A 25,092-nucleotide genomic window follows, 5' to 3' on the forward strand; every position below is an offset into this window, starting at 1 on the left:
TCATTACACTTTCATTCATCTCATATTTCCAGTGTGTCTATCCTTATGGAATTTTTCTCTTGTACTAGGGTTTGACCTTTATTTCACTGTTCTCAGGGAGAAACTGACGATGTCATAGTCCTTCATTGCAATTATATCTTGTGCATGAAGGTATTTATTTGACGTGTTTTTTGGGCATTCCGTATGGTATGCATCTACACAAGTTTTAATATAGGGGCCTTTTCGTTTTACCATTCTTATTGTGCATGATGTTGCCAATCCTTTCACTCTATGGACAATACTAGTTAAATTCAGTTCCATTGCTTTATTCTGCAGTATTTCTAATGCTTTTATTTCCTTGTCCGCATATGTTAAGGCTGGTGCTGAGTAATTTATTACTGATCTAATTATACTTATGTATACAGTTCTGAGGACCAGGATACCCATTCCTTTTCTCTTATTTGCTAATACCTTCAGTGGTTTGAGTCTCGCCATACAGATATTTTTGACATATCTTATTTGGTCCTTGTTTTTGTTAAATCCTATGTTCATACCTAAATATTTGTAGTTTGTAACCTTTTCTAATCGTGCCTCGTTTAAATGAAAACCAACATCATCGAATTCTCTTGTTTGATATTTTGTTTTACTCTTATTCATGACGAATCCTATGTGTAAGCACAGACTTTGTATTTCTGCAATGGTATTTCTCGTAACGCCTCGCTCGTGCACTGAATAAGTCATCTGCGTATACAATTGCCTGAGTATTTTTTTAATCTGTCTTGCTATTCTGTCCATCATTACGTTGATTAGCATTGCACTTAGTACTCCTCCCTGTTGAGTATCAGGCTACTCTTTCTCTTCAGATTCACTCCCTTGGAACCAGACTTTTGCTCTTCTTCTAGTTAGGCAATCTATCCATGTTAGGAGTTTACCTTTTACTCCTTTGCTTACTAATTCTTCTAATATCACTTCCTTGTTTGCTCTATCAAATGCTCCTTTTAGAACAATAAATACCCTGCACGTTACCTCAGCATTAGTTACATTTTATTATACAATCGGCAGTAGATCCCCTTTTCATAAAATCATGAAGATTCTCAGACATAAAATCTTCAGTCATGTACATCAATCTAATAAGGACAGATCTTTCCGTTAATTTGCATAGACATGACGTTAAAAATATTGGTCTGTATTTGTTATCACCTTTTGGTACTGGTATTAGAATGGCTATTTTCCATAGTCTTGTCAATTTACCGTTTTTGAACGATAGATTTATTATATCTACAATTAGGCTATTTTCCATATATACTAGGGAGTTTACAGTATCATAATTAAGCCAATCTTCCCCTTGCTCGTCTCCATCTAGATTTTTCAAATGTATCTTTATAGCTTGTACTGTATGAAATAAAAATAAGAGACTTGGCTGTTGCTCCCAAGTTTAATCAACTCAAACACATATAGACATGAAAATACATTACAGAATGTAACTTACATAATATAACGGAATAAGTGAAGTCAGAAAATGCTACAGTTTATACAATATTTCTTACATATCATTTGCTGAACATACAGAACTCATCATATGGGTAGACACAACATAATATATAAGACATGGAATATAATGTCTACACAATGATTGAGTAAGTAGGGGAAAGGAATTAACTTACATAGAGATTCTTGACTGTTACTCCGACCGGTCCCAAATAGACTATGACGTCGCAGCCAGACAGTTTCGTCAATGGTTCTGTTCTGTTTAGTTTGGGAAAAGTATTCCCACGGACTTTATGTGTGAGCCCGTCTGGAGGGTGATTTGACTTATGAGTGTGTGTGGGCCCAACCACACACACCCATACATTCACAAGATGTGCATTATATGAAATACGTATGCACATCTCGGTGAATGCACCCTTCCTAACATTAACTGTGTGTTTAGTCATAGTGGTTTGTGTAGCAATTGGTGTGATAGATTTAGAAAAGAGGGGGGGGGGGTGATTCAATATATGGGTGTGTGTGGCTTGGCCACGCCCACTCATACATTTACCTATGTTAAATATGTATGCACATCTCGGTGAATTCACCCTTCCTGACATGATGGAGAAAACAAATGCAACAATAGAACATAATTAAAGGGGGGGCTGACACTCCACCAGACGACGCAGTTCGTAAGCGCTTAAGTGGCGGCATAGGCGACGCACAAGACCCTCAGATGTTGTCGGAGGCCCTCTCCTCAGAAAAGCAGTTGCGGGGCAATGCTTGAGGTAATGCTTCAGGGTGGCTTCAGGGTGGCTTCAGGGTGGCTACAGTAGCGGCATCTTCTTTCCTCAGGTGTTGATTTATTCTTGATCTGCCAGAAACAACGGTCCTCCAGTCGCAGACGGAAGAGCAGAGTTTCCACTATTCTAGGTGTGGAGCGAGGAAGTACAAGGGGCTCATAGTCTGTGACTGCCCTGTACCACCTCGCTCTCTCTGACATCTCTGCCTCCAGTCTGTGCTGAAGGAACCGTTGTACCTGATTAAGAGCCCTGGTGCGTATGCACAACTGATTTCTGCTGAGAGGGACGACAACATCGACTTCGGGTCTTTGGCGCGCCGCTTCAGCTGCGGCGTCGGCTAGCCCATTACCTGGGACGCCTACGTGGCTTGGCACCCAGTTGAGCGTAACACTCCTGCCTTGCTGATGCAGCTTCAGCAGGAGTGCTAGGATGGAGGTCAGTAGGCGTACATTGTCGCTGGGCTGTATCGATTCCAAGCTGCCTAGCAGAGACTGTGAATCCGTGTGGATCACCACAGGACCAGCTCGAGATATTAGAGCATGCTCTAACGCTCCTTGGACAGCTATGGCCTCAGCTTGGAGAGTGGACGCATGATCAGATACTCTCCTGCCGTAGGTCAAACCATCCGTCACGAAAGCAGCCCCCGCACTACGAGGCATGTTGGGGTCTACGGAGCCATCCGTGTAATAGACCGCCATTCCAGGTTCCGACAGTGCGCGGATGCCTTGTAGTGCCTGCTCTCGTACTCTTTCCTGATCACATAACTTCTTCTTACTGGGAAGCTTTGTAACAACGAAGGTTGCAGGTATCGACAGGCATGGTGGTGGGGGCTTGAACTCTGGGTGTGGAGAGTCCCTACCCTTCTCAAGGAGAGGGACCTCTTGCAGTCAGGCTCGTAGATTCCTATTAGCGCTAGAATTTTCAATTGTCTCAAATTTCACGTGGCAAAGGGGTGACTTAGCTAATTTGGAAACCGATATAAAAAAAAGACATAAATTGCTGCATAAGTGTATTTAAAATTAAAAACACGACTCTTAATGTTATAATTTTTACTTACTGTTGTGTGATAAGGCTTTGTTAATTCAATTATAAGATAAAACTAAAAATAGGTAATTATTTTTACTGAAGTAAGTATGAGCAGTAAAAATAAGAGGATGTTGATTTCGGTTTGTGCATTTTATCTGAGTGTTGAAAAATAATGGATATCACTGTCACGTCCTGTATATGATGATAATTAATCAGTGAGATAAAAGGTAACAACAGTGGTGGTGGACGTACGAGGTACTGAAGTGAGCGACGTTTGTGTAAACAATAGCCTCTTAGATCTGCTGGGAGCTATTTTCCAACAAATATGACTAATTTTACGTGTGCCGTGGCAGACTGCACGTCAGATTCAAGAAAAAGAGAAAGACAAACATGCAATAATATGTACTCCACACTATCAATCTTTCTTATTTCTTATTTCAGTGGCAATGTAACAATGTTGTAGAAGACGGAGCATTACGCAACGCTTTTATTCAGAAAGTTCTAAGGAATACCGAGAGTATTAAAATATATACGGGCATGGAACAAAAGGATTTTAATGATTTGTTTGATTTGATAAAAGAAAATGTGACTCGCATACATTATTGGAGAGGGACAATTAGTGTCAAGAATGAGAATACACCGCCAGGCATTATCAAAGCACATACAAATAGGAAGTTGTCACACTTGGATGAATATTTAATGACCCTAGTGCATATAAGAAAAGGATATGATTTAGGAACTTTAGCAGATCTTTTTGATGTAGCACGAAGTGTTGCAACTAGTATCATCATAACTTGGATTAATGTACTGTATGGTTTGTTGCCAGCAGCCGAGGGTTCGTAATCGTACCGGAAAAATTAAGTCTTCGATGCAAAATTATATTTTCTATACATTACATGGATTTGCCTATTGCTTGGTGCATTCAAATGAAAGTATATATCAGTATACGTCCATTAAAGTCGGTAGAAAATGACAAATTACTTGGCTTGATACAATTATAGGGTGTTTTACGAATATCATCTGTAATTACAAATAGAGGCTCAAACAATGCTATATGCCGTTTGCAATCATGAAATTAATTGACTTAAATTTCAGACACAATAATGTACAACGATACACCTCTGTAAGCTTATAAAACTTGCCCAAAAAAGTATTTATTTTCCGGCAAGAGTTACAAAATCTGGCTGTGTCTGGTATCAAATCGCTCACTGCGAAAGGTCCAACTGATTACTGAGCAGCCAAACAAACGGCTCAGAGTATGAAAAAGTCTAATGACAAAATGTAACATTCTTCACCCCTTAAAAAAAAAAAAAAAAAAAAAAAAAAAAAAAAAAAAAAAAAAAAAAAAAAAAAAAAAAAAAAAAAAAAAAAAAAAAATAAATAAATAAATAAATACTGCATAGGTTATCAATCCCATCCATATCTGTCCGGAGTCTTCGACACACGGGTTGACCTCCGTACTAGAAGTGTTGACGCACTCGCCTCTACGTCAGCCTCTTGACGAAGTGACAGCGAAATTTGGAACTCCAGGAAAACTTCAAATTCCGTGGATCTCAACGACGATGGAGTACCTGTGTTGTATTAGTAGGGAAGGGAAAGCTGGTGGTGTAGTGGGAAGGTGAAGAAAAAGGAGAAAGGGAGGGATTACTGAGGAAAATGGAAGGAAATGTGGAAGGGGACGAACGGGCCCCGGAAGTCAGAAAGAATGTCAACAAGAGATGCGCAGACGATAGAGGTGAAGTCGAAGACATTAGTAAAAATGTAAATATTAGAAATATAGATAAGAGCAGTGCAATGGAAGGTAAGATAATTATTTCTATGGATTTAGTGAGGGAGGATATGACAAACTCCCCCGATTAGCAAGTCTAGAGGAAAAACTAGAGAACATAAACAAACAGTGGGAGGTTAGGTTCAGTCAAATTACACGGATTACACAAAGAGTTGATAAATAGAACTAAAGAAGGAGAACCAAAACCTAAATAAAGAAATAGAAGAATTAAAAAGACAGTTAAAAGAAGTAAAAGATGAGAATGAGGAATTAAAGAACAAGAATAAAGAGAATAAATAGTCCATAGCAAAAGAAGTATAGGGTTGGAAAAAGTCCAAGAGAACAACAAAATTGTATTTAGATATAGTAAACCAACAGATGAAAGAAGAAACTAGGGATACAGTTATTAAAGTGATGAGAGAGAAGGAGAATATAGTAAGAGACTTAGCTGATAAAAAATGTATAATTATATTAAAAATGGCAGAGAAGCATAATCTAAATAGGACTAAAAGAGTAGAAGGAAAAGGTAAACAAAATATTAGTAGTTCAAGAGGATGAACAAGAAGCAGGGAAAGAAAATGAAGAAATATATACAATAGGGAAATACAATACAGATAAGACCAGACAAATTAAGGTTAAATTCAGGTCACAAACGACAGCAGAGAATATCTTAGCAAAAACAGGGAAACTAGCAAAAAGTGATCTATATGAACAGGTATGAATAAAAAGAGAGATGAATAAAGAGGAAAGAGAGGATGAGAAAACAAAAATAGAAGCTAAGGAAAAAATGAGAACAGAACAGAGTCAAACAAAGAGAAATTCTATTGGAGAGTAGTGGATATGAAAGTGAGGAAATGGTTCATAGTAGAGAAAAACAGAAGGGAAACAGAAACAGAATGGAGATAGCAGAAATCTAAAAGTGTCTTTCACAAATATATATGGATTAATAACAGGCTTGAATGAACTGAATGATTACCTGATGGAAAAGGAACCTGACACAATGGAAATTGTAGAGACAAAATTGAAAGGTCCATTGCCACCCAACAGTGTAGGATATGGTGCATATAATTATTGGATTAGAAAGAGAGAAGTAAAACAAGGTGGTGGAGTTATGTTCCTGGCTAAGAAGGATATAAGTGTGAGGAATGTTACATATGGAAAGAATAGAATGGAAATTATCATGATGGAAATAGAGGACAGGGCCAAGAAGAGCAGGAAGTTTGTGGTAAGTTATGTGCCTCCTAAAACGGCTTCGTGGGAAGAGAGAGAACACAAAAATATGTTAGAAGACACAGGAATAATACTCAATAAGGTAATGGAAGATGGAGGAAGAATAGTTATAATGGGTGACTTTAATTGTAAAGAAATCTGCTGGGAAGAAATGACAGTGAAGGGTGGAGATGACCTATGGGGAAATGTACTACTTGATATGATTATAGAACATACAATGACGCAATGGATACAAGAGAATACTAGGTATAGAAATGAGGAAGAGCCATCGAGACTAGATCTAATAATCACATCAGAACCTGAAATAGTGGACAAGATTGAATATAAGACACCAATAAGTAAAAGTGACCACATATTAGTAGAACTGGAACTAAATGAAGAAAAATACACGAGAAAAAACGAACAATATAGAAAGGAAGAATGTATAAAAAACAAATTTTTGCTACAAAAAAATTAAAAAGCAGACTGGAAAAGGATATACAAAGAGGAAACAACAGTAGAAGAGAAATGGAAAATTTTGACAAGAATTTATAAGGAGTGGAAAAGTATGTTCCAAGACAAAAACAAGATAAAGGACATGAAAAATGTTGGTACAACAAAAGATGTAGAGAGTTAAAGGATAAAAGGGATAAAACTTGGATAAAATGGAGGAAAGACAAAAAACCCGAAAAATGGAAAATATATACTGATAATAGAAATGAATAAGTACAAATGCGCAGAGAAGAAAAGAGAAAACACGAAAAGGATGTCATAGAAAAATGTAAATATAAACCAAAACTATTTTATAGATTTGTAAACAACAAACTGAAAAACAAAGAAGAATTAGTGAAACTACGACAAGGAAGAATAGAATACACAGAGGAAATAGAAATGGCAGAAATTATGACGAAGCATTTTAATCAGTGTTTACAAGGGAGAACATACAACTGATAGATGACGAGTGGGAGGGGAAGGTCCCCCCTATGAGAGAGAGAGAGAGAGAGAGAGAGAAAATGGAAGTAACAAAAAATGAAATAATCTCTTGAGTAATCTTGACGTCAGAAAATCGCATGGACCAGATGAAATGGCAAACTGAATTTTGAGAGAATGCAGGGACGAACTAACAGACAAAATACATATTCTAATAAGCAGTTCATTGAAGGAAGGAAAAGTTCCAGAAGATTGGAAAAGAGCAAATATAGTACCAGTATATAAGGGGAGGGGGGATAAAGAAGACCCTACAAACTATAAACCGGTCTCCCTGACATGTACGGAGCAAAAATTTGTGAAAGAATTGTTACGTATTGTTACTATACGTGACAAACCTTCTCACTTCAAACTCACCAGTTCTATAGCTGCATGGGCCGCGAGCAACCCACGAGTGAATAGTAAATTATCGGCTGAAAGAAACCTGCACAGCGAAGCTATAGCGATAATCCCATACCACACTCCTGGTCATATGGCCATTTCCCGAAGGTTGAGTGTGGTTTGAATTTTCCGCCAAAATCATCGGAAATTTAAAATTCCCGGCTCTGTGCAGGCATGCGCATTGTCGACCCCACCTCCCCCTCCCTATTCCCTCCCTTCTTACCCGGCTAGCTCGAGCCGGACGTCGCGTCACTTAGCATCGCGGAACCAGACGAGTCGGTCACTCCACAACCCACCTTCTTTTCATGCCGGTAAGTCTGGTTCCTGCTCGTGCTCGTGTGTTCTCGTAGGGAGCCCTACCTGTTCTCCTGCAGTTTTTCCCCTTCGGTGTTGTGTCCAGACACCTTTGGGACACCCCTTCTATGATTATCATTATTCTATTTTCAGACCAAACGCTTGTGTGTGGAATCCGGCTGCACAGCCAGGATCTCGTCAGACGGCCACCACGACCTCTGCTCCCGCCATGCCCCTTGTTTCTCACAAGCTGGCTTTAACCCCCTAGCCTGCGTTGTGTGCAAAGCGCGGGTTGAGGAGATTCGTGCTGCTCCTCCCAAAACCCGTTCCAAGCTAGCCGCCCTCGAACTTCTTCGGGAGGCATGGCGCAGAGCTCGGAAATTGAAATCCGCTGACGACCCCCCCCCCCTGGTGTGGGCGGATCCGGCGTTAGGCGTGGAATTGGGCCTCGTTCGCCCTCGCCATCCGTCTCCCTATGTCTCCGAGACTTCCGTTGGTGGACAACCTGGGCCTCTCGGAGTACAAGGGGACGAGTCTGATGTTACGGAGTATGGTGTCCCCGAGCGTCCTCAGGCCTCTCGGCAGCCCCATACATCCGACCATCAAGGGTCCTTAAAACCCTTACGGCTTGCTTTGTCAAGCACCCCCACGAACTCGTCTTCCTCCCTAGTTCACTCACGTGAACCCGGCAGGAAATCTCGCTCGAAAAAGAGGTCTGCCTCACCGAGGTCCAGGACGCTCAGCTTGTCCCCACCCTCCACAGCCTCTCCCCCCAACTCACCCTCCCTTCCTCGCTCTCCTTTTCCTCGCCGTAAATCCCACAAGGGCAGGGAGCCGGGGGACGAAACGAGGGGAGAGGGAACTCTGGCTGCCCAATTGACTGCCCTCCTTCCGTCCCTGATAGGCCCCGTCCTTGAATCGGCCCTATCACATTATCCGGCCTTTCAGACCGCGCAAATCATAACGCACCCCTCTCCAGAGCAACCTCCTATTGAACCTACGGCTCTAGCCCCCCCTCCCACTCTCCCTCCTGGTCCTTCCCTCCGCCCCTCCGTGCCGGCGACAGGTATAGGACTAGAAGGCCCCTCTCAGGAGGAACCCCCCAATCAGACGTCCGTCGGGTTGGACGGGGTGGAGGACCACTACAGTTCTTCTTTACCTTATCCTCCTACCATGACGGACTCTTGAGTTCACCCCTTCTCATGGTGTGACCTTCCCCGGTCCTGGGAGTACTCGTTTGGAGAAGATCACAAGCTAGTGGCCTGGTCTCCCGACTACTCGCTACTGGAGGGCTGGAGGAGGAGAGATGACGTTATCCTAAAGTGGGCCAACGACGCGGAGGGGGCTAAGGTTCTATATAAGATTCGACCCCTCTCCGCCCCGGCCTCCACGCCCTCCAGGATTTCCACCTCTAACACTCTGGACGCATTAGGTGCTCTCCTGGAGAACCCTCGTTTAAACCCTGATGGGCATATGTTTGTCGACAGGTCGGGGGACTCACCGGCGGTAGCACTCTCCCCAAACGCCTGGTTCCCGCAGGAGAAAGGGGAGAAAGCCTTAGACATCCCTGCTCTCGAGCGGGCCCAAGACCAACCCAAGACGGTTCCTCCTCGACGGCATATCCCTTCATCATTCCCCGTCGTCCTGCCACCACCCTTCGCGCCGGAGGGCCTGCGCGATTGCTTGTGGCACTCGGGCAGGGACCCCGCCCTCCCCCAGCAACTTAGTGAACCGGAGGCTAAGTTGCTGACGACGGAGGCCTCGACCAGACAAGACCTTGCCTCTACCATCTCGACCGTCACGGCAATGGCGATGATGAGGAACTGGCTGACGACGCTCGCCACGAGCTTTGAGGACTTCCCGCGGGAAGAATTGAGGTGAGTGGGATATTTCAATCTATAGAGGGTCCAGACCTGTCCTGGCGAGAGACGCTCGGGTAGCGTCTTCACCCAGGACGGAGCCTCTTGACTAGCGCCCGAGGACGAGGTCGTTCGGAAACGACCTCGGCTTCGCATATGTTATACGTTCTACAATTGAGCGATGTGACTTTATTACACCCTCCGGGGATCGGGATCCTTCTCGCCCTACTAATTTGATTCGCGTGTTTTCTGTATGCAGAGACACCCTGGCGGCACTCTCTACCGTGGCAGAGGGTACAGCCAACATGGCGTCATCAGCCCTACCCCCAGCAGCGAGGGCCTTCACCACGGCTCGTCTGGCAGCTCGTCAGTCTGCAGCGCGGTCGGCCCCGGAGATAGCTCGCCGGGGCGTGGTGAGAGCAGCTCCCCTTTCCCGTGGTCTGTTCGACCAGGAAGCGACAGACCGCGTCTTCGCTACGGTCCCGACCGTCATCCAGATCCAACAACCCTCCCAACCGGAGATTCCAGGACTTCCTTCGGAGACACGCGATAGTGACCATCTCCGCTAGCACAGTTCTGGACTTCCTGTCTTGGCTAGCTGACACCACCAACAGGGCACCGGAAGGCCGACCCGGGCCATGCCCCCCACGCCCACAACATCAGAGGCCTCGCGGCATCGCTGGCGTTTCTCCGCACCCACTCTGTGGAACGGGTGCAGGACCTCGGGGGCTGGGCATCAGCAACTTCCTTCAGGACACGGTATCTCTACCACTCGATCACCCCTGTCCCATGTGTCGCCATGGGAACGGCTCCACCCCTCTTCGCAAAAGAAGGGGGGGCAAAGGGCGACCGAGGGGTAGGGGAAGGCCCAGGAACCGCTGAGCAAGATACAATATTCTACATAGAATTTATGCACTATGTGAATTGTACAATATTATTTTTATAAAAAATAAATAAATAAATGAATATATATATATATTGATATTGATATCGATATAAGTAAAAAAAAAAAAAAAAAAAACAGGTCGAAATGGACATGACTTCTCCTATTCAACTTAAGCTAATCTATAGTCATGATGGTCGAGAATTTTACCATGTTGAAATTAATTTCGACGCTCACCGTGACTCAGGTGGAAATGGACATGACTTTTCCTATTCAACTTGAGCTAATCTACAGTCATGATGGTCGAGAATTTTACCATGTTAAAATTGATTTCGACGCTCACTGTGACTTAGGTCGAAATGACCATGACTTTTCCTATTCAACTTAAGCTAATCTGTAGTCATGATGGTCAAGAATTTTACCATGTTAAACTAATTCAACGCCCACTGTGACTCAGGTCGACATGAACATGACTTTTCCTATTCAACTTAATTTAATCTACAGTCATGATGGTCGAGAATTTTACCATGTTAAAATTAATTTCGACGCTCACTGTGACTTAGGTCGAAATGACCATGACTTTTCCTATTCAACTTAAGCTAATCTGTAGTCATGATGGTCAAGAATTTTACCATGTTAAACTAATTCAACGCCCACTGTGACTCAGGTCGACATGAACATGACTTTTCCTATTCAACTTAATTTAATCTACAGTCATGATGGTCGAGAATTTTACCATGTTAAAATTAATTTCGACGCTCACTGTGACTTAGGTCGAAATGACCATGACTTTTCCTATTCAACTTAAGCTAATCTGTAGTCATGATGGTCAAGAATTTTACCATGTTAAACTAATTCAACGCCCACTGTGACTCAGGTCGACATGAACATGACTTTTTCTATTCAACTTAATTTAATCTACAGTCATGATGGTCGAGAATTTTACCATGTTAAAATTAATTTCGACGCTCACTGTGACTTAGGTCGAAATGACCATGACTTTTCCTATTCAACTTAAGCTAATCTGTAGTCATGATGGTCAAGAATTTTACCATGTTAAACTAATTCAACGCCCACTGTGACTCAGGTCAACATGAACATGACTTTTCCTATTCAACTTAATTTAATCTACAGTCATGATGGTCGAGAATTTTACCATGTTAAAATTAATTTCGACGCTCACTGTGACTTAGGTCGAAATGACCATGACTTTTCCTATTCAACTTAAGCTAATCTGTAGTCATGATGGTCAAGAATTTTACCATGTTAAACTAATTCAACGCCCACTGTGACTCAGGTCAACATGAACATGACTTTTCCTATTCAACTTAATTTAATCTACAGTCATGATGGTCGAGAATTTTACCATGTTAAAATTAATTTCGACGCTCACTGTGACTTAGGTCGAAATGAACATGACTTTTCCTATTCAACTTAATTTAATCTACAGTCATGATGGTCCAGAATTTTACCATGTCAAAATTTATTTCAACGCTCACTGTGACTCAGTGATGTCACGGTATGATGACGTCATTGTGATAAATTGACGTCACCATGTAGTCCTATGACGTCAATTTGTGTCCCTGTGACGTCACGAGACGATCCTATGGCGCCATGATCAATCCGGTGACGTCACAGTACAATCACATGATGTCACTAGGTATTAAACATATAGAAGTCCGCTTGTGGGTGACGAGACGTCACAAATTGCCATAGCACACTATTGGATGAAGACGCTCGCCACGGGCTTCGAGAACTTCCCGCGGGAAGACTTGGGGTGAGTTGGATACATACCGAGGGTCCAGGCCCGTCTTCGTGGGAGACGCTCAGGGAACGTCTTCACCCAGGACGAAGCCTCTTGACTAACGCCCACGGACGAGGTCGCTCGGAAACGAACTTGGCCTCGCATACTCCCTTTCGGTTTCTCGCTTACCCCGAGGATCTTCACGAAACTAGTGAGAGTGGTAGGCGTACGTTGGACGGAAGCAAGCGTCTCCACACTCATGTTCCTAGACGGCTAGTGGATGCATTTGCCCACCGGGGAGGGTGCATCGGCCGACATCTCAATGGCTCTGAGTGTGTTGGCGGACGTGGAGTTCGGGGTGGACTGGGACGGGTCTGCCCTTGCTCCCACACAGACTTTATTGGCTCGGGATTGAGTGGGACACAGTCAGCGTCCTTCGGGTGCTCCCCTGCGCCAAAAGAGCGTGCTTCTCTCACACGTCCTCCCTCCTTCGGTGGCGGGGGGGGGGGGGCCTCAACTTCGCGACCCCGGCCCTTCCACTGAGCCGCTTGGGGCGCCGACGGCTGGTACGGGAGGTCGACAGGAGCATACTGCTTCTCCCGCGTGACCTGCCCGGGCCGATACCCTCAGCACTCCACAGGTTGTTGCGTCCCTGGCTTCGGTCGGGGGCCCTACGCCGGTCGCTGGAGTTTCTCCGCACCCACTCTGTGGAGCGGGTGCGGGACCTAGGGACTGGACATCGACGACTCCCTTGGGGACACGGTGTCTCTACCACTCAGTCGCCCCTGTCCCATGTGTCGCCATGGAAACGGCTCCACCCCTCTCATCTCAAAAAAGTGGAGGGGGCAAAGGGCGACCGAGGAGTGGGGAGGGGCCAGGAACCGTTGAACAGGATACAAATTTCGTATAATTTACGCATTGTGTGAACAGTGCAATGTTGTGCATGTCACATTCTTCGGCGTGGGTACTTGACGTTTCTGTCTCCCCTCTACTGAGTGATAAAATGAATAAGTCTCCCATAGGAAAGACACACGTAATAACGGTTTGATTCAGGCTTCACCTCTCCTCCCACCTGTCCTCGTCTCATGCATAGCTTCGCTGTGCAGGTTTCTTTCAGCCGATAATATTTCTTTGTCGCGGCTCGTGCCGCTTAAATTCTTCTTATCGGCTTAAGAAACCTGCACAGATTTAGGGTCCCTCCCTCCTCCCACAGGCGAAGCCTTCATTTCTCATTGAAGTGACGCGACGTCCGGCTCGAGCTAGCCGGGTAAGAAGGGAGGGAATAGGGAGGGGGAGGTGGGGTCGACAATGCGCATGCCTGCACAGAGCCGGGAATTTTAAATTTCCGATGATTTTGGCGGAAAATTCAAACCACACTCAACCTTCGGGAAATGGCCATATGACCAGGAGTGTGGTATGGGATTATCGCTATAGCTTCGCTGTGCAGGTTTCTTAAGCCGATAAGAAGAATTTAAGCGGCACGAGCCGCGACAAAGAAATATTATACACTTGTCCGGGTCAGGGAAAAGGCAGTATCATCACTTTCTTGACTTTATTATGTCCAACGAGAGGATGATTGACACTTCTGTTTCACACTGGGTCTAGGCTTGCACTGCCGGCGAGCAGGGTTGCCAGAAGTAAACTGCCGAAAATCGCGAGCTGCAGGACTAAAAGTCGCAAATTTCTTGCTAAAGTAGCCCAATATATGAGTATACATACATACATACATACATACATACACACACACACACACACACACACACACACATATATATATATATATATATATATATATATATATATATATATATATATATATATATATATATATATATATATAAATTGCAGGAGCTCGCACTTGATGATGGCATTTCTACTTTCAAGAGTTCACTCAGATGATCAATTAACTGAATAGAAGAATGACATGCTACACATACAGAGACGAATTTCAAATTTACTAAGTTTATCTTCCTTCTTTGATAGAACAGAATTGATGCTCATCTACTTGTCACTCACTTTCGATACATTTTGTTTGTGTTTTAGCGACTCACTCGTTTTTTTTTAATCCGTTCTGAGCTCTCATGTCCCTTCTACAAAATTTACAACGTGCCTTATTTCCATCCTCTTTCACTTCCGCTAACCATTTTTCAAACAGGGGATCCTGTAACCAGGCAGACTGAAACGTTTTCGAGTAGTTTGACCACCTCTTCATTTATCTGTGGAGCTCACAACATGATCCTCAATCGACCGTCACATAGGCTGACTAATCGAATACGTACATTTCGTACTGAGCCTCTGCGGGCCGAGATGCGAGCCGGACGATCTGGCACGTTGAATATGTTCCTGTTAATTTTCATATTCGAATACGTACATTTCGTACTGTGCGTCTGCGGGCCGAGAAGCGAGGGGGACGATCTAGCACGTTGAATACGTTCCTGATAATTTTCATCATACGTAGCAGTCTCAAATCGGACTAGGGTTGCCTGGTTGGTTTTAGCAAGAAAAAATGCCAACTGTTGCCTAAAATATGCCAAATTATGCCAAAATTACTTCCTGAATGCAGAAATAATCATTACTCTATTAGTCTTCATGAATGTAGAAATAATAACTACCAGTCTTCTCATTAGTAGCCCAACTTACTTCAAAAGTAGCCCAAAATGTCGTAAGTCGCAAAACTCAAATTTAAGTCGCGCCGAGCTTTCAAAAGTAGACCAATTTGCGACTTGTAGCCCAATCTGGCAACCGTGCCGGCGAGGTGGGTATGGCGGGCCCACAGTGACCCCCCCCCCCTGCGTCCCCCACACATACCCTCGCTACTGCTACCCCTTACTTCCTCTCAGAATCACGTCACATCCAAACCAACCATCCAGGCATGCTATGCAACACTCATTCATGCTCTTTCGTTACATTATCCCCCTCTACAAAGCTTGACGACCCGTCAGCTTTCATCTTGCATACAAAGACTTACAAAAGAACTTAAACAAAACATTTTGTATAAAAATAAAAAATCACTTCTTCATTAGGAAAACATTACATCCAAAGAACACATTAATCACATCCAAGGTCATATTCAAAGAACACATTAATCACATCAAATGACATATCCAAAGAACACATTAATCACATCAAATGTCAATCACATAGTCCGTTAACCACGCTGGTAGCTTCCTATTTCTGGGAAGTCGACCAGGTCTCTGATCTCTCTCTACTTCATCTTCACTTTCTTTCTCCGAGTCTTCATGTGCTACACCTTCATCACTCTCATCAGTGTCACTATCACTATCATATTCACGTTCAACACCAGTACTATGATCACCATCATCACAACTACTACTACTACTGTCACAGTCTCTCGACTCTACATCACCACGTTCACTCCAGGTAAATTCTCGCTCACTTGGGTGTTTCCACAGTCTATCTACATGTACGATTTTACTTGCCCGTTTTCTGCCAGGCATTTCTAGTCAGTAATTCACTGCGGATATTACTTCCGTCACCTTATATGGTCCTTCCCAGTCAGATTGGAGTTTCGGTGACTTCCAGGCTTTCTCTGTGGATTATGCAGTCAGACCAAGTCGCCGGGCTGGTGTTCTGCATTTCTGGCGCGACCTTGGTACTGGCTCCACATAGCCTGACCTGACACTCGCAGGTGTTGCCTCGCCCAGCAGGAAGCCTCCTCCAGACGCCGCTGCATTGTCATCACGTAGTCACTATAGGTATGTGGGAGTTCTGCTTTCGGTGGTCGGCCGGTGGAGAGGTCGACTGGCAGACGAATTTCCCTGCCAAACATCAACTTGGCTGGCGTGAATCCCGTGGCCTCATGATCAGCTGAACGATAGGCCATGAGAACGTACGGCACCCACATGTCCCAATCGCATTGGTCTTCCTGACAGTACTTGGCCAGCTGCTGGACAATCGTCGCGTTAAACCTTTCCTTCACACAGTCGCTCTGGGGCCTCAGGGGAGAAGTACGAGTCTTATGCCAAGCAGACTGCAGTATTCCTTAAGACCCGCGACTCAAACTCTCGTCCTTGGTCTGAGTGCAGTTTCCCTGGGACTCCATAGCGCACGAACACCTCTTCCACGAGGAACTGAGCGACAGTCTCTGCCTCGTGGTTAGGTAGAGCACAGACTTCCGGTCTTTTTGAGAAGTAGTCCATTACCACGCACAGGTACTTGTTTCCCCTCTCTATGCACGGAAAAGGGCCGGCTATATCCATAGCCAAGCGTTCCATCGGCGCCCCGGTGTGATATAACTGCAGGGAGGCGCGAGTCTTGTGGGCGGGGCCTTTCTTGGCGGCGCACACACGGCAAGTCTTGCACCACTCCTGCACGTCTCGTCGCAGGCCCACCCAGTAGACTCGCTGTCTTAACTTTTCGAGAGTGCGTTTCACTCCCAGGTGGCCGCTGGTATTCCCCTCGTGCATCTCTCTCAGCAGCTCCTGTCGCCGAGAGCATGGCACTCCTACCAGCCAGCTTACCTCTCCTGTTCGTGCGTGCGTCCATCGCTGGTGTAGGATTCCCCCTCGCAGACTCAGTGCCTCCCACTGGTCAACAAGGCACTTGGTAGCAAGACTCACGGGTGACATTGTTTCTTTGGGAGGATTTTCACTGCTGGCCTCTAACCACCCAATCACCAGAGACAGGCCAGAATCCTCTCGTTGGTCCCTCTTCCACTTCTCGTCTTCCTCGGTGGTGCTTTGAGCGACGGTCACTTTCCTCACAGCCACCTCAGGCTCCCGCCGTGAGCAATGCACACACTCGGGTGGGCAGGGACGGCGACTTAGGCTGTCGGCGTTGTTATGCACCCGGCCAGATCGGTGTTCGATCTCATAGTTGTACTGCTCCAGTTTTCCAATCCACCTGGCCAGCTGTCCTTCCGGTTCCTTCATTGTCTTCAGCCATCTCAAGGCGGCGTGATCCGTACGAATGGTGAAGCGCGTGCCATACAGGTAGTGATGGAAGTGGGCGAGTGCTTTCATCACTGCTGCCAGGTCCTTCCGTGTGACGCAGTAGTTTCTTTCCGCCTTGTTAAACTTGGCACTAAAGTAGCCCACGACATACTCCTTCCCATCACGAAGCTGTGACAACACGGCTCCCACACCCTTGTGGCAAGCCCTTCCTTACTTAATTATTGTATATATTCATTGTATATTATCTCCTTTATTGTATATGTAACACTTCTTTATTATACATGAGTACTTAATATCAACATATATTTATTGTAAATGTATTGTATAAGTAAGCCTATGTAGTCACTACAATATTCAATTGTCCTATACATAATTATATAACCGATTATATGTACGTCATTAGGCGTACGTTACAGGCGTATGCGTCTATGCCAATTGTACGCGTTATAACATCAAGGTATTTAATATATGTTACCCTTAACCCTTTTGCATGCATATTCATCATTATATGTAATTGTTCTCCTGTTTCTGTATATTCTTATGTATATACCTAGAGATGTTTGTATGTCTTGTTTTGCCTAATCTTTTTCCCGCCTGGCGCAATAAACTCCTATCAAAAGTACAGTGTGTTTGACACTTACCACACCCTCTTGGCTCGCGTCCGTGTCCACAATGTACGGCAAGCCCAGTGCTGTACTAAGTTTGTAACGTCCTTTGAAAGTGAAACACTCTCAGGCGTATGGGATGTTGAAGATACACGACGATAGACAATCCTTTACACAGGATTTTATTCACACTAAGGAAGTGACATATATGTATATATTTATAAAAATTATACATACACACATATATATACTCGTGTATATATATATATAATATATATATATATATATATATATATATATATATATATATAGTGAAATCTCACCTACCTAGACTGATGGGGACCTAAAGCAGCCGGCATTGGCGTCTTGATTATATTTATTTTGTAGTTGTAGCTGAGTGACCTCCATGTAAATCGGTTTGATCATATTTTCTGTGGTTATTAATATTCAGAGTGAAAGAGAACAAGTAATACAGCTGTAACTTTATATTTTATAACACAAGTATTGTGATGCATCATCAAATCATCATACAGCAGGCAGCTGATGCTGCCTGCGAGAATTTGACTCGCATTGCAGAGGATATTTACTCTATTGGCAAAGTAAAACCCTCAGGAATATAAATAATATTTGCTCATGATAGCACAAGTAAAACAAAGCAAAAGATTTATGGTAATAAAGTTTATTTCATGTGGAAATTACAACTAGTATAATGAAATGCTTGTTTATAATCTTTGAACACAAGCAATATGAATATAACATGCATATACTGTACTACATTTAAGCCTACCGTTTTTTTTTCTGTAATTGACTTTGTACTTAATATATGAAAAAAATATAAAAATAATATTTAGTAAATAAAATATGTTATTGGTGTATAAACTAACTAATGGCATTGGGTGCTGAAATAAATACAGCATTTCAGCTGACTACTGGCCTTTGATATAAACGAACATCACTGCAAAGCTGACATGTGGCTAGCAATTAATGTGATATTTTTACAGTATGTGCAGTAGTCCTATCTGATGATACAGTTTTCTCCCCCATCCATCCCACGCTGAAATGGTTAAATAAACGGCCAGTATATCCGTGTATATCTAAACTAAGGTAATTACAATTTATATTTTGCTATGCTTGGTATGGGAGGGGTAAGGCAGCCTACACACGGAGCGTCTTTGTGACGAGCGTCATTTATGGCGACCGTCGAAAAAGACGCTCATTTTTAGATAACTATACTCACAAACGTTGTCCTACACACGCAGCGTTAAAATGACGGTCGTCATCATGGTGCCTGAGTGTTGCGCGTCATCCTGCTAATTTGACGCGCAACGCTCAGGTGCCATAATGACGACCGTCATTTTAACGCTGCGTGTGTAGGACAACGTTTGCGAGTATAGTTATCTAAAATCGAGCGTCTTTTCCGACGGTCGTCACAAATGACGCACGTCACAAAGACGCTCCGTGTGTAGGCTGCCTTTGGGAGGAAATGGTATTGCTGAAGAAACTCCCCCACTCCTCATGCGTTAAGCACAACAAAATAATTATGGACTAAATCACTAGTGGTAGATATCTTTTAAATAATCAAACCCAGTTTGATTATTCAATCTAGGCTAAATTAAACATTTATTTTACTGTGTTTAGCACAGGAGGGGTGGGGGAGCAAACTGTGTTGCTGCTAAGGCCTGTGTGCACTACAAGGGTGACATATCTGTTGCTAGCCACTTGTGCACAGCCACGCACATGTTGTGAACACAGGTCTCCATATCATGTGCTTGTAAAATACAAATTATCACTATATTTCTATTTGTAATCTATATTTAGTCACAAGTGATTTAAATCTTCAATTGTTCACACACACACACACACTTTCAACGAACGGACGGCTTGAAGAACGTTCTGAAGAAAAAGTGAAATTTCGTGGATCCCAAAGCAAAGGAAGTACCTATTGTATTTGCAGGGTGGGGGGAAATTGCTCGTGGTGTAGGGAAAGTAAGGAAAAAGGAGAAGGGGAGGGATTACTGAGGGAAATGGAAGGAAATGAGGAAGGTGAGGACTTGGCCCAGGCAGGCAGACGAAATCTAAACAAACGAGGGCCGGACCAATTTAGCGATGATGAAATGTCTAACAAAAATGTAAAGATTAGAAGTATAGATAAGAGCAATACAGTAGAAGATGATGAGAATATTTTCCAGGGATTTAAAGAGGGTGGGGGGACACAACCCCCCCCCCCCCGATTAACAAGACTAGAAGAGAAACTCGATAAGATGATCGAGCACTGGGAATTTAAGTTCGGTCACGTTAACAACATTGTGCAGAGAGTTGAAAAATTGGAAGAACTAGAGAAGGCGAACAAAAACTTAACTAAGGAAATTGAAGAATTAAAAAAAAAACAGTTAAAAGAAGTAAAAGAAGAGAATAAAGTCTTAAAGGAGAATAATAAGGAGAACAAGGAGGGTTGGAAAAAAATCCAAGAAAATAGCAAAGTTGCATTCACTGACATAATCAGACAGCAAATGAATGAACAAACTGAAGACTCAGTTATTAAAGTGATGAGACAGAAGGAGAATATAGTAAGAGACTTAGCAGACAGAAAGAAATGTATAATTATATTAGGAATGGAAGAGAAACATAACCCAGATAGAACCACAAGAATCAAAGAGGAAAATGAAAAAGTAAGAAATTTACTAGAATTAGTTCAGGAAGATGAGCCAGAAATAATGAAACAAATCGAAGAGAAATTCAGGCTCTGGAAATATAGTACAGACAAGACCAGACCAATTAAGATTAAATTCAGGTCACAAACTAATGCTGAGAATATCTTATCCAAAACAGGGAAACTAGCAACAAATGAACAATATAAAAAGAGAACTGAATACAGAAGAATGAGAGGAAGAAAAAGCGATATGACTTGACGCTAATGAAAAAAGCGAGAGAAGAATGGAGTCAGAAAAAGAGAGATTCTATTGGAGAGTAGTGAATATGAAACTAAAGAAAGTCGACAAACAAGAGAAAAACAAAAGGGAAACAGAGAACACAATGGAAGTGGCAGAAAACTAAGAGTGTCTTACACAAATATAAATGGATTAATAACAGGATTGAATGAGTTGAATGATTATTTGAAGGAAAAAGAACCAGACATAATGGGAATTGTAGAAACAAAATTAAAAGGTCCACTACCACCCAACAGTGTAGGACATGATGCATATAATTACTGGATTAGAAACAGAGTGAAAAAGGAAGGGGGTGGAGTGATGTTCCTGACTAAGAAGGATATAAATGTGAAGTGTGTCACATATGGAAAGAATACAGTAGAGATGATAATGATGGAAGTAGAAGACAGAGATAAGAAGAGCAGAAAGTTTGTGATAAATTATGTGCCCCCGAAAACAGCCTCATGGGAAGAGAGTGAACATAAAAGTATGTTAGAGGACACAAAGATAGCATTAAACAAGATAATGGAAGAGGGAGGAAGAATAGTTATGATGGGCGACTTTAATTGCAAAGAAATCTGCTGGGAAGAAATGACAGTAAAGGGTGGAGACGGCTCATGGGGAAACGCTCTACTTGAGATGGTTACTGACCATACAATGACACAATGGATACAGGAGAACACTAGGTAAAAATGAAGAAGAGACATCGAGACTAGACCTAATAATTACATCTGAACCTAGAATAGTGGACAAAATTGAATATAAAACACCAATAAGTAAAAGTGAACACATATTGATTGAACTGGAACTTAATGAAGAAAAATATATGAAAAGAAATGAACAATATAGAAAAGGAAGAATGATGTATGAAAAAACAAACTTTGATAAAATGAGAGAATTCTTTCAAAAGGAAAACTGGGAAGAAATATACAAAGAAGAAACAACAGTAGAAGAGAAATGGAATATTTTGACAAAAATTTACAAAAAAGGAGTGGAAAAGTATGTCCCAAGACAAAAACAGGAAAAAGAATATGTAAAATGCTGGTACAACAAAAGTTGTAGGGAGTTAAAAGACAAAAGAGACAAAGCCTGGACCAGATGGAAAAAAGACAGAAGACCTGAAAAATGGAAAATATATACCTGTTATAGAAATGAATATGTACAAACGTGCAGAGAGGAAAAGAGAAAATATGAAAAAGATATCATAGAAAAGTATAAAGATCAACCAAAACTATTCTACAGATTTGTAAACAATAAACTGAAAAACAAACAAGACTTGGAGAAATTAAGACAAGAGGGAGTTGAATACACTGAGGAAATGGAAATGGCGGAAATTATGAACAAACATTTTAAATCAGTGTTTACAAGGGAGAACATACAACCTGAAGAGAACGAATGGAAAGAGAAAGTCCCCCCTATGGAAGAAATAGAAGTAACAAAGAATGAAATATTAACACACTTGAGTAATCTTGATGTCAGAAAATCGCATGGACCAGATGAAATTGTAAATTGGATACTGAAAAAATGCAGGAATGAACTGGCAGACAAAATACATAGCATACTAAAACAGTTCCTTGAAAGAAGGAAAAGTTCCAGAAGATTGGAAAAAAGCAAATATAGTACCTATATATAAAGGAGGAAATAAAGAAGAACCTACCAACTATAGACCAGTCTCTCTAACAAGTACAATAGCAAAAATTTGTGAAAGAATTATCAAAAGTAGATGGGTAGAATATTTAGAAAAAAACAAAGTGTTAAATCCAAGGCAATTTGGATTCAGACAAGGACGATCATGCGTCACCAATTTAATATGTTTCTATTCAAGGCTAATAGATATAATACAAGAAAGAGATGGATGGGCGGACTGTGCATTTCTAGACCTAAAGAAAGCTTTTGACAAAGTACCACATAAGAAGTTGCTTAAGAAATTAGAATATGAAGGAGGAATACAAGGTAAATTGCTAAATTGGATGGAAGACTTTTTGCAAGAAAGAAAAATGAGAGTAGTGATAAGAGACCAGCACTCAAAATGGGATGAAATAATAAGCGGTGTTCCGCAGGGAACAGTTCTGGCCCCAATAATGTTTGCTATATATATTAATGATATGGATGAAGGAATTGAAAGCTGTATGAGCTTCTTTGCAGATGATGCAAAACTACTGAAAAGAGTGAAAACTGAAGAAGATTGTGAATCACTACAGAGAGATCTAAATAAAGTACAGGAATGGAGTAGGAAGTGGGAGATGGAGTTCAATACAAAAAAGTGTAGTATAATGGAATTTGGAAAAAGTAAAAACAGAATAACAGGAGCATATAAATTGGGAGAAGAAGGAATAAAAAAAGTAGAAAATGAGAAGGACCTGGGAGTCATTGTTATGAATAATATGTCACCTGAGAAACATATAAATAAGATTTTTGGAGAAACTTATAATTTAATAAGAACAATCAAAGTTGCATTTACATACCTGGATGAAGAAATGGTGAAGAAAATCCTAATCACCCTGATAAGACCAAGATTGGAATATGCAGCAACGATATGGTCACCAAGTACAAAAAAATGTATAAAAAAACTTGAAAGAATACAAAGAGCAATTACAAAATTGGCACCAACACTCTCAAAACTATCATATGAAGAGAGACTAGAAAAACTTGAACTACAGACACTAGAGCAAAGAAGAGAGAGAGGAGATTTGATAGCTATTTACAGAATCATGAAAGGCATAGAAATTACTGATAGAGAGAATCTGATAAAATGGGATGACAGAAATACAAGAGGACACGGAAAGAAAATAAAAAAAAGACAGCTATAGAAGAGATTTGAAAAAGAACAGCTTTCCTCACAGAGTAATAGACAGTTGGAACAAGTTAGATGAGAAAGTGGTGTGTGCAAAAACAATACATGAATTTAAAAATAGTTTAGATAAAATGAGATATGAAGACGGGACCCCACGAGCATAGCTCCCCTTCCCGTAAAATACAACTAGGTAAATACAACTAGGTAAATACACATCGTCGGATTGACAGCGAAGATTGGAACTGAAAAAAAAAAAAAATTGTGGATTTCAGCGACGAGGGAATACCTGTGTTGTATTAGTGGGGAAGGGGAAAGCTCGTGGTGTAGTGGTCTGGTTTAAAAAAAAAGTGAGGCATTATTGAAGAAAATGGAAAGAAATGAGCAAGGGGATGAACAAGCCTCAAACATCAGAAGGGGTGTATACAATAAAAGATGTGCAGATGACACAGCTGATGTTGAACAAGTAAAGGAATTAAGAGTAGAAATATAGATAGATGCAGCTCAATAGAAAGTGGATATAAATATTTCTATAGGTTTAATGAGAGATGGAATGACAACCTCCCCCGAATAGCAAGTCTAGAGAAATAACTAACAAAAAATGGACAAATTTATGGGAGGTTAGGTTTAGCCAACTCGCATTAATTACACCAAGAGTTGATCAATTGGAAGAACTAAAGGCGATTCAAAACCTAAGTAAAGAAATAGAAGAATTAAAAAGACAGTTAAGAGAAGTAAAGGATGAGAATGAGGAATTAAAGAGGAATAACAAAGAGAATAAAGAGTCCATAGCAAAAGAGGTAAGTGGTTGGAAAAAAGTCCAGGAGGATAACAAAATTGAATTTAGAGATATAGTGAAACAACAGATGAAAGAGGAAACTAAGGACACAGTTATTAAAGTGATGAGAGAGGAGAATATACTAAGATACTTAGCAGATAAAAAGAAATGTATAATTATATTAGGGATGGAAGAGAAGCATAATCCAAATAGGACTACAAGAGTAAGGGATGAGAAGGAAAAGTAAACAAGGTATTAAAATATTTCAAGGTGAACAAGAAATAGAGAAAGAAATTGAAGAAATATATAGACTAGAGAAATACAGTATAGACAAGACCAGACCAATTAAGGTTAAATTCAGGTCACAAACAACAGCAGAGAATGTCTTATCAAAAACAGGGAAACTAGCAAAAAGTGATCAGTATAAACAGGTATGGATAAAAAGAGATGAATAAAGAGGAAAGAGAGGAAGAGAAAAGCAAAAAGAATAAAAGGCAAGAAAAAAACGAGAACAGAACAAAGAGAAATTCTATTGGAGAGTAGTGGATATGAAAGTGAGGAAATGGTTCATAGTAGAGAAAAACAGAAGGGAAACAGAAAACAGGATGGAGGTAACAGAAAATTAAAAGTGTCTTTCACAAATATAGATGGCTTAATAACAGGCTTGAATGAACTGAA

The 25,092-nt window shown here is 41.8% G+C and overlaps 2 protein-coding genes across 2 annotated transcripts; both read left to right on the forward strand.

Moving 5' to 3' along the window:
• Positions 1-7,896: 7,896 nt before the first annotated feature.
• On the forward strand, positions 7,897-9,104 carry LOC143030085 (uncharacterized). The gene is made up of 2 exons (XM_076193290.1): positions 7,897-7,931; positions 8,068-9,104. The coding sequence occupies exons 1-2, from the start codon at positions 7,926-7,928 to the stop codon at positions 9,100-9,102; spliced, it is 1,041 nt and encodes a 346-aa protein (XP_076049405.1). The 5' UTR covers positions 7,897-7,925; the 3' UTR covers positions 9,103-9,104.
• A 565-nt stretch (positions 9,105-9,669) lies between these two features.
• Positions 9,670-10,342, forward strand: LOC143031606 (uncharacterized). Its single transcript, XM_076195683.1, has 2 exons — positions 9,670-9,791; positions 10,033-10,342. Exons 1-2 carry the CDS (start codon positions 9,721-9,723, stop codon positions 10,340-10,342), a joined length of 381 nt encoding a protein of 126 aa, XP_076051798.1. The 5' UTR covers positions 9,670-9,720.
• Positions 10,343-25,092: the final 14,750 nt, after the last annotated feature.

This window comes from Oratosquilla oratoria, chromosome 1, assembly GCF_046742065.1.
Source record: "Oratosquilla oratoria isolate Oo_2021 chromosome 1, ASM4674206v1, whole genome shotgun sequence".
Lineage (NCBI taxonomy): Eukaryota > Metazoa > Arthropoda > Malacostraca > Stomatopoda > Squillidae > Oratosquilla > Oratosquilla oratoria.

Excerpts from the sequence above, each read along its gene's own strand:
- LOC143031606 (XM_076195683.1), top strand. The coding sequence starts at position 9,721 with ATGGCGATGATGAGGAACTGGCTGACGACGCTCGCCACGAGCTTTGAG. Across the intron at positions 9,792-10,032 it reads TTCCCGCGGGAAGAATTGAG|AGACACCCTGGCGGCACTCT; the intron begins GTGAGTGGGATA and ends TTCTGTATGCAG.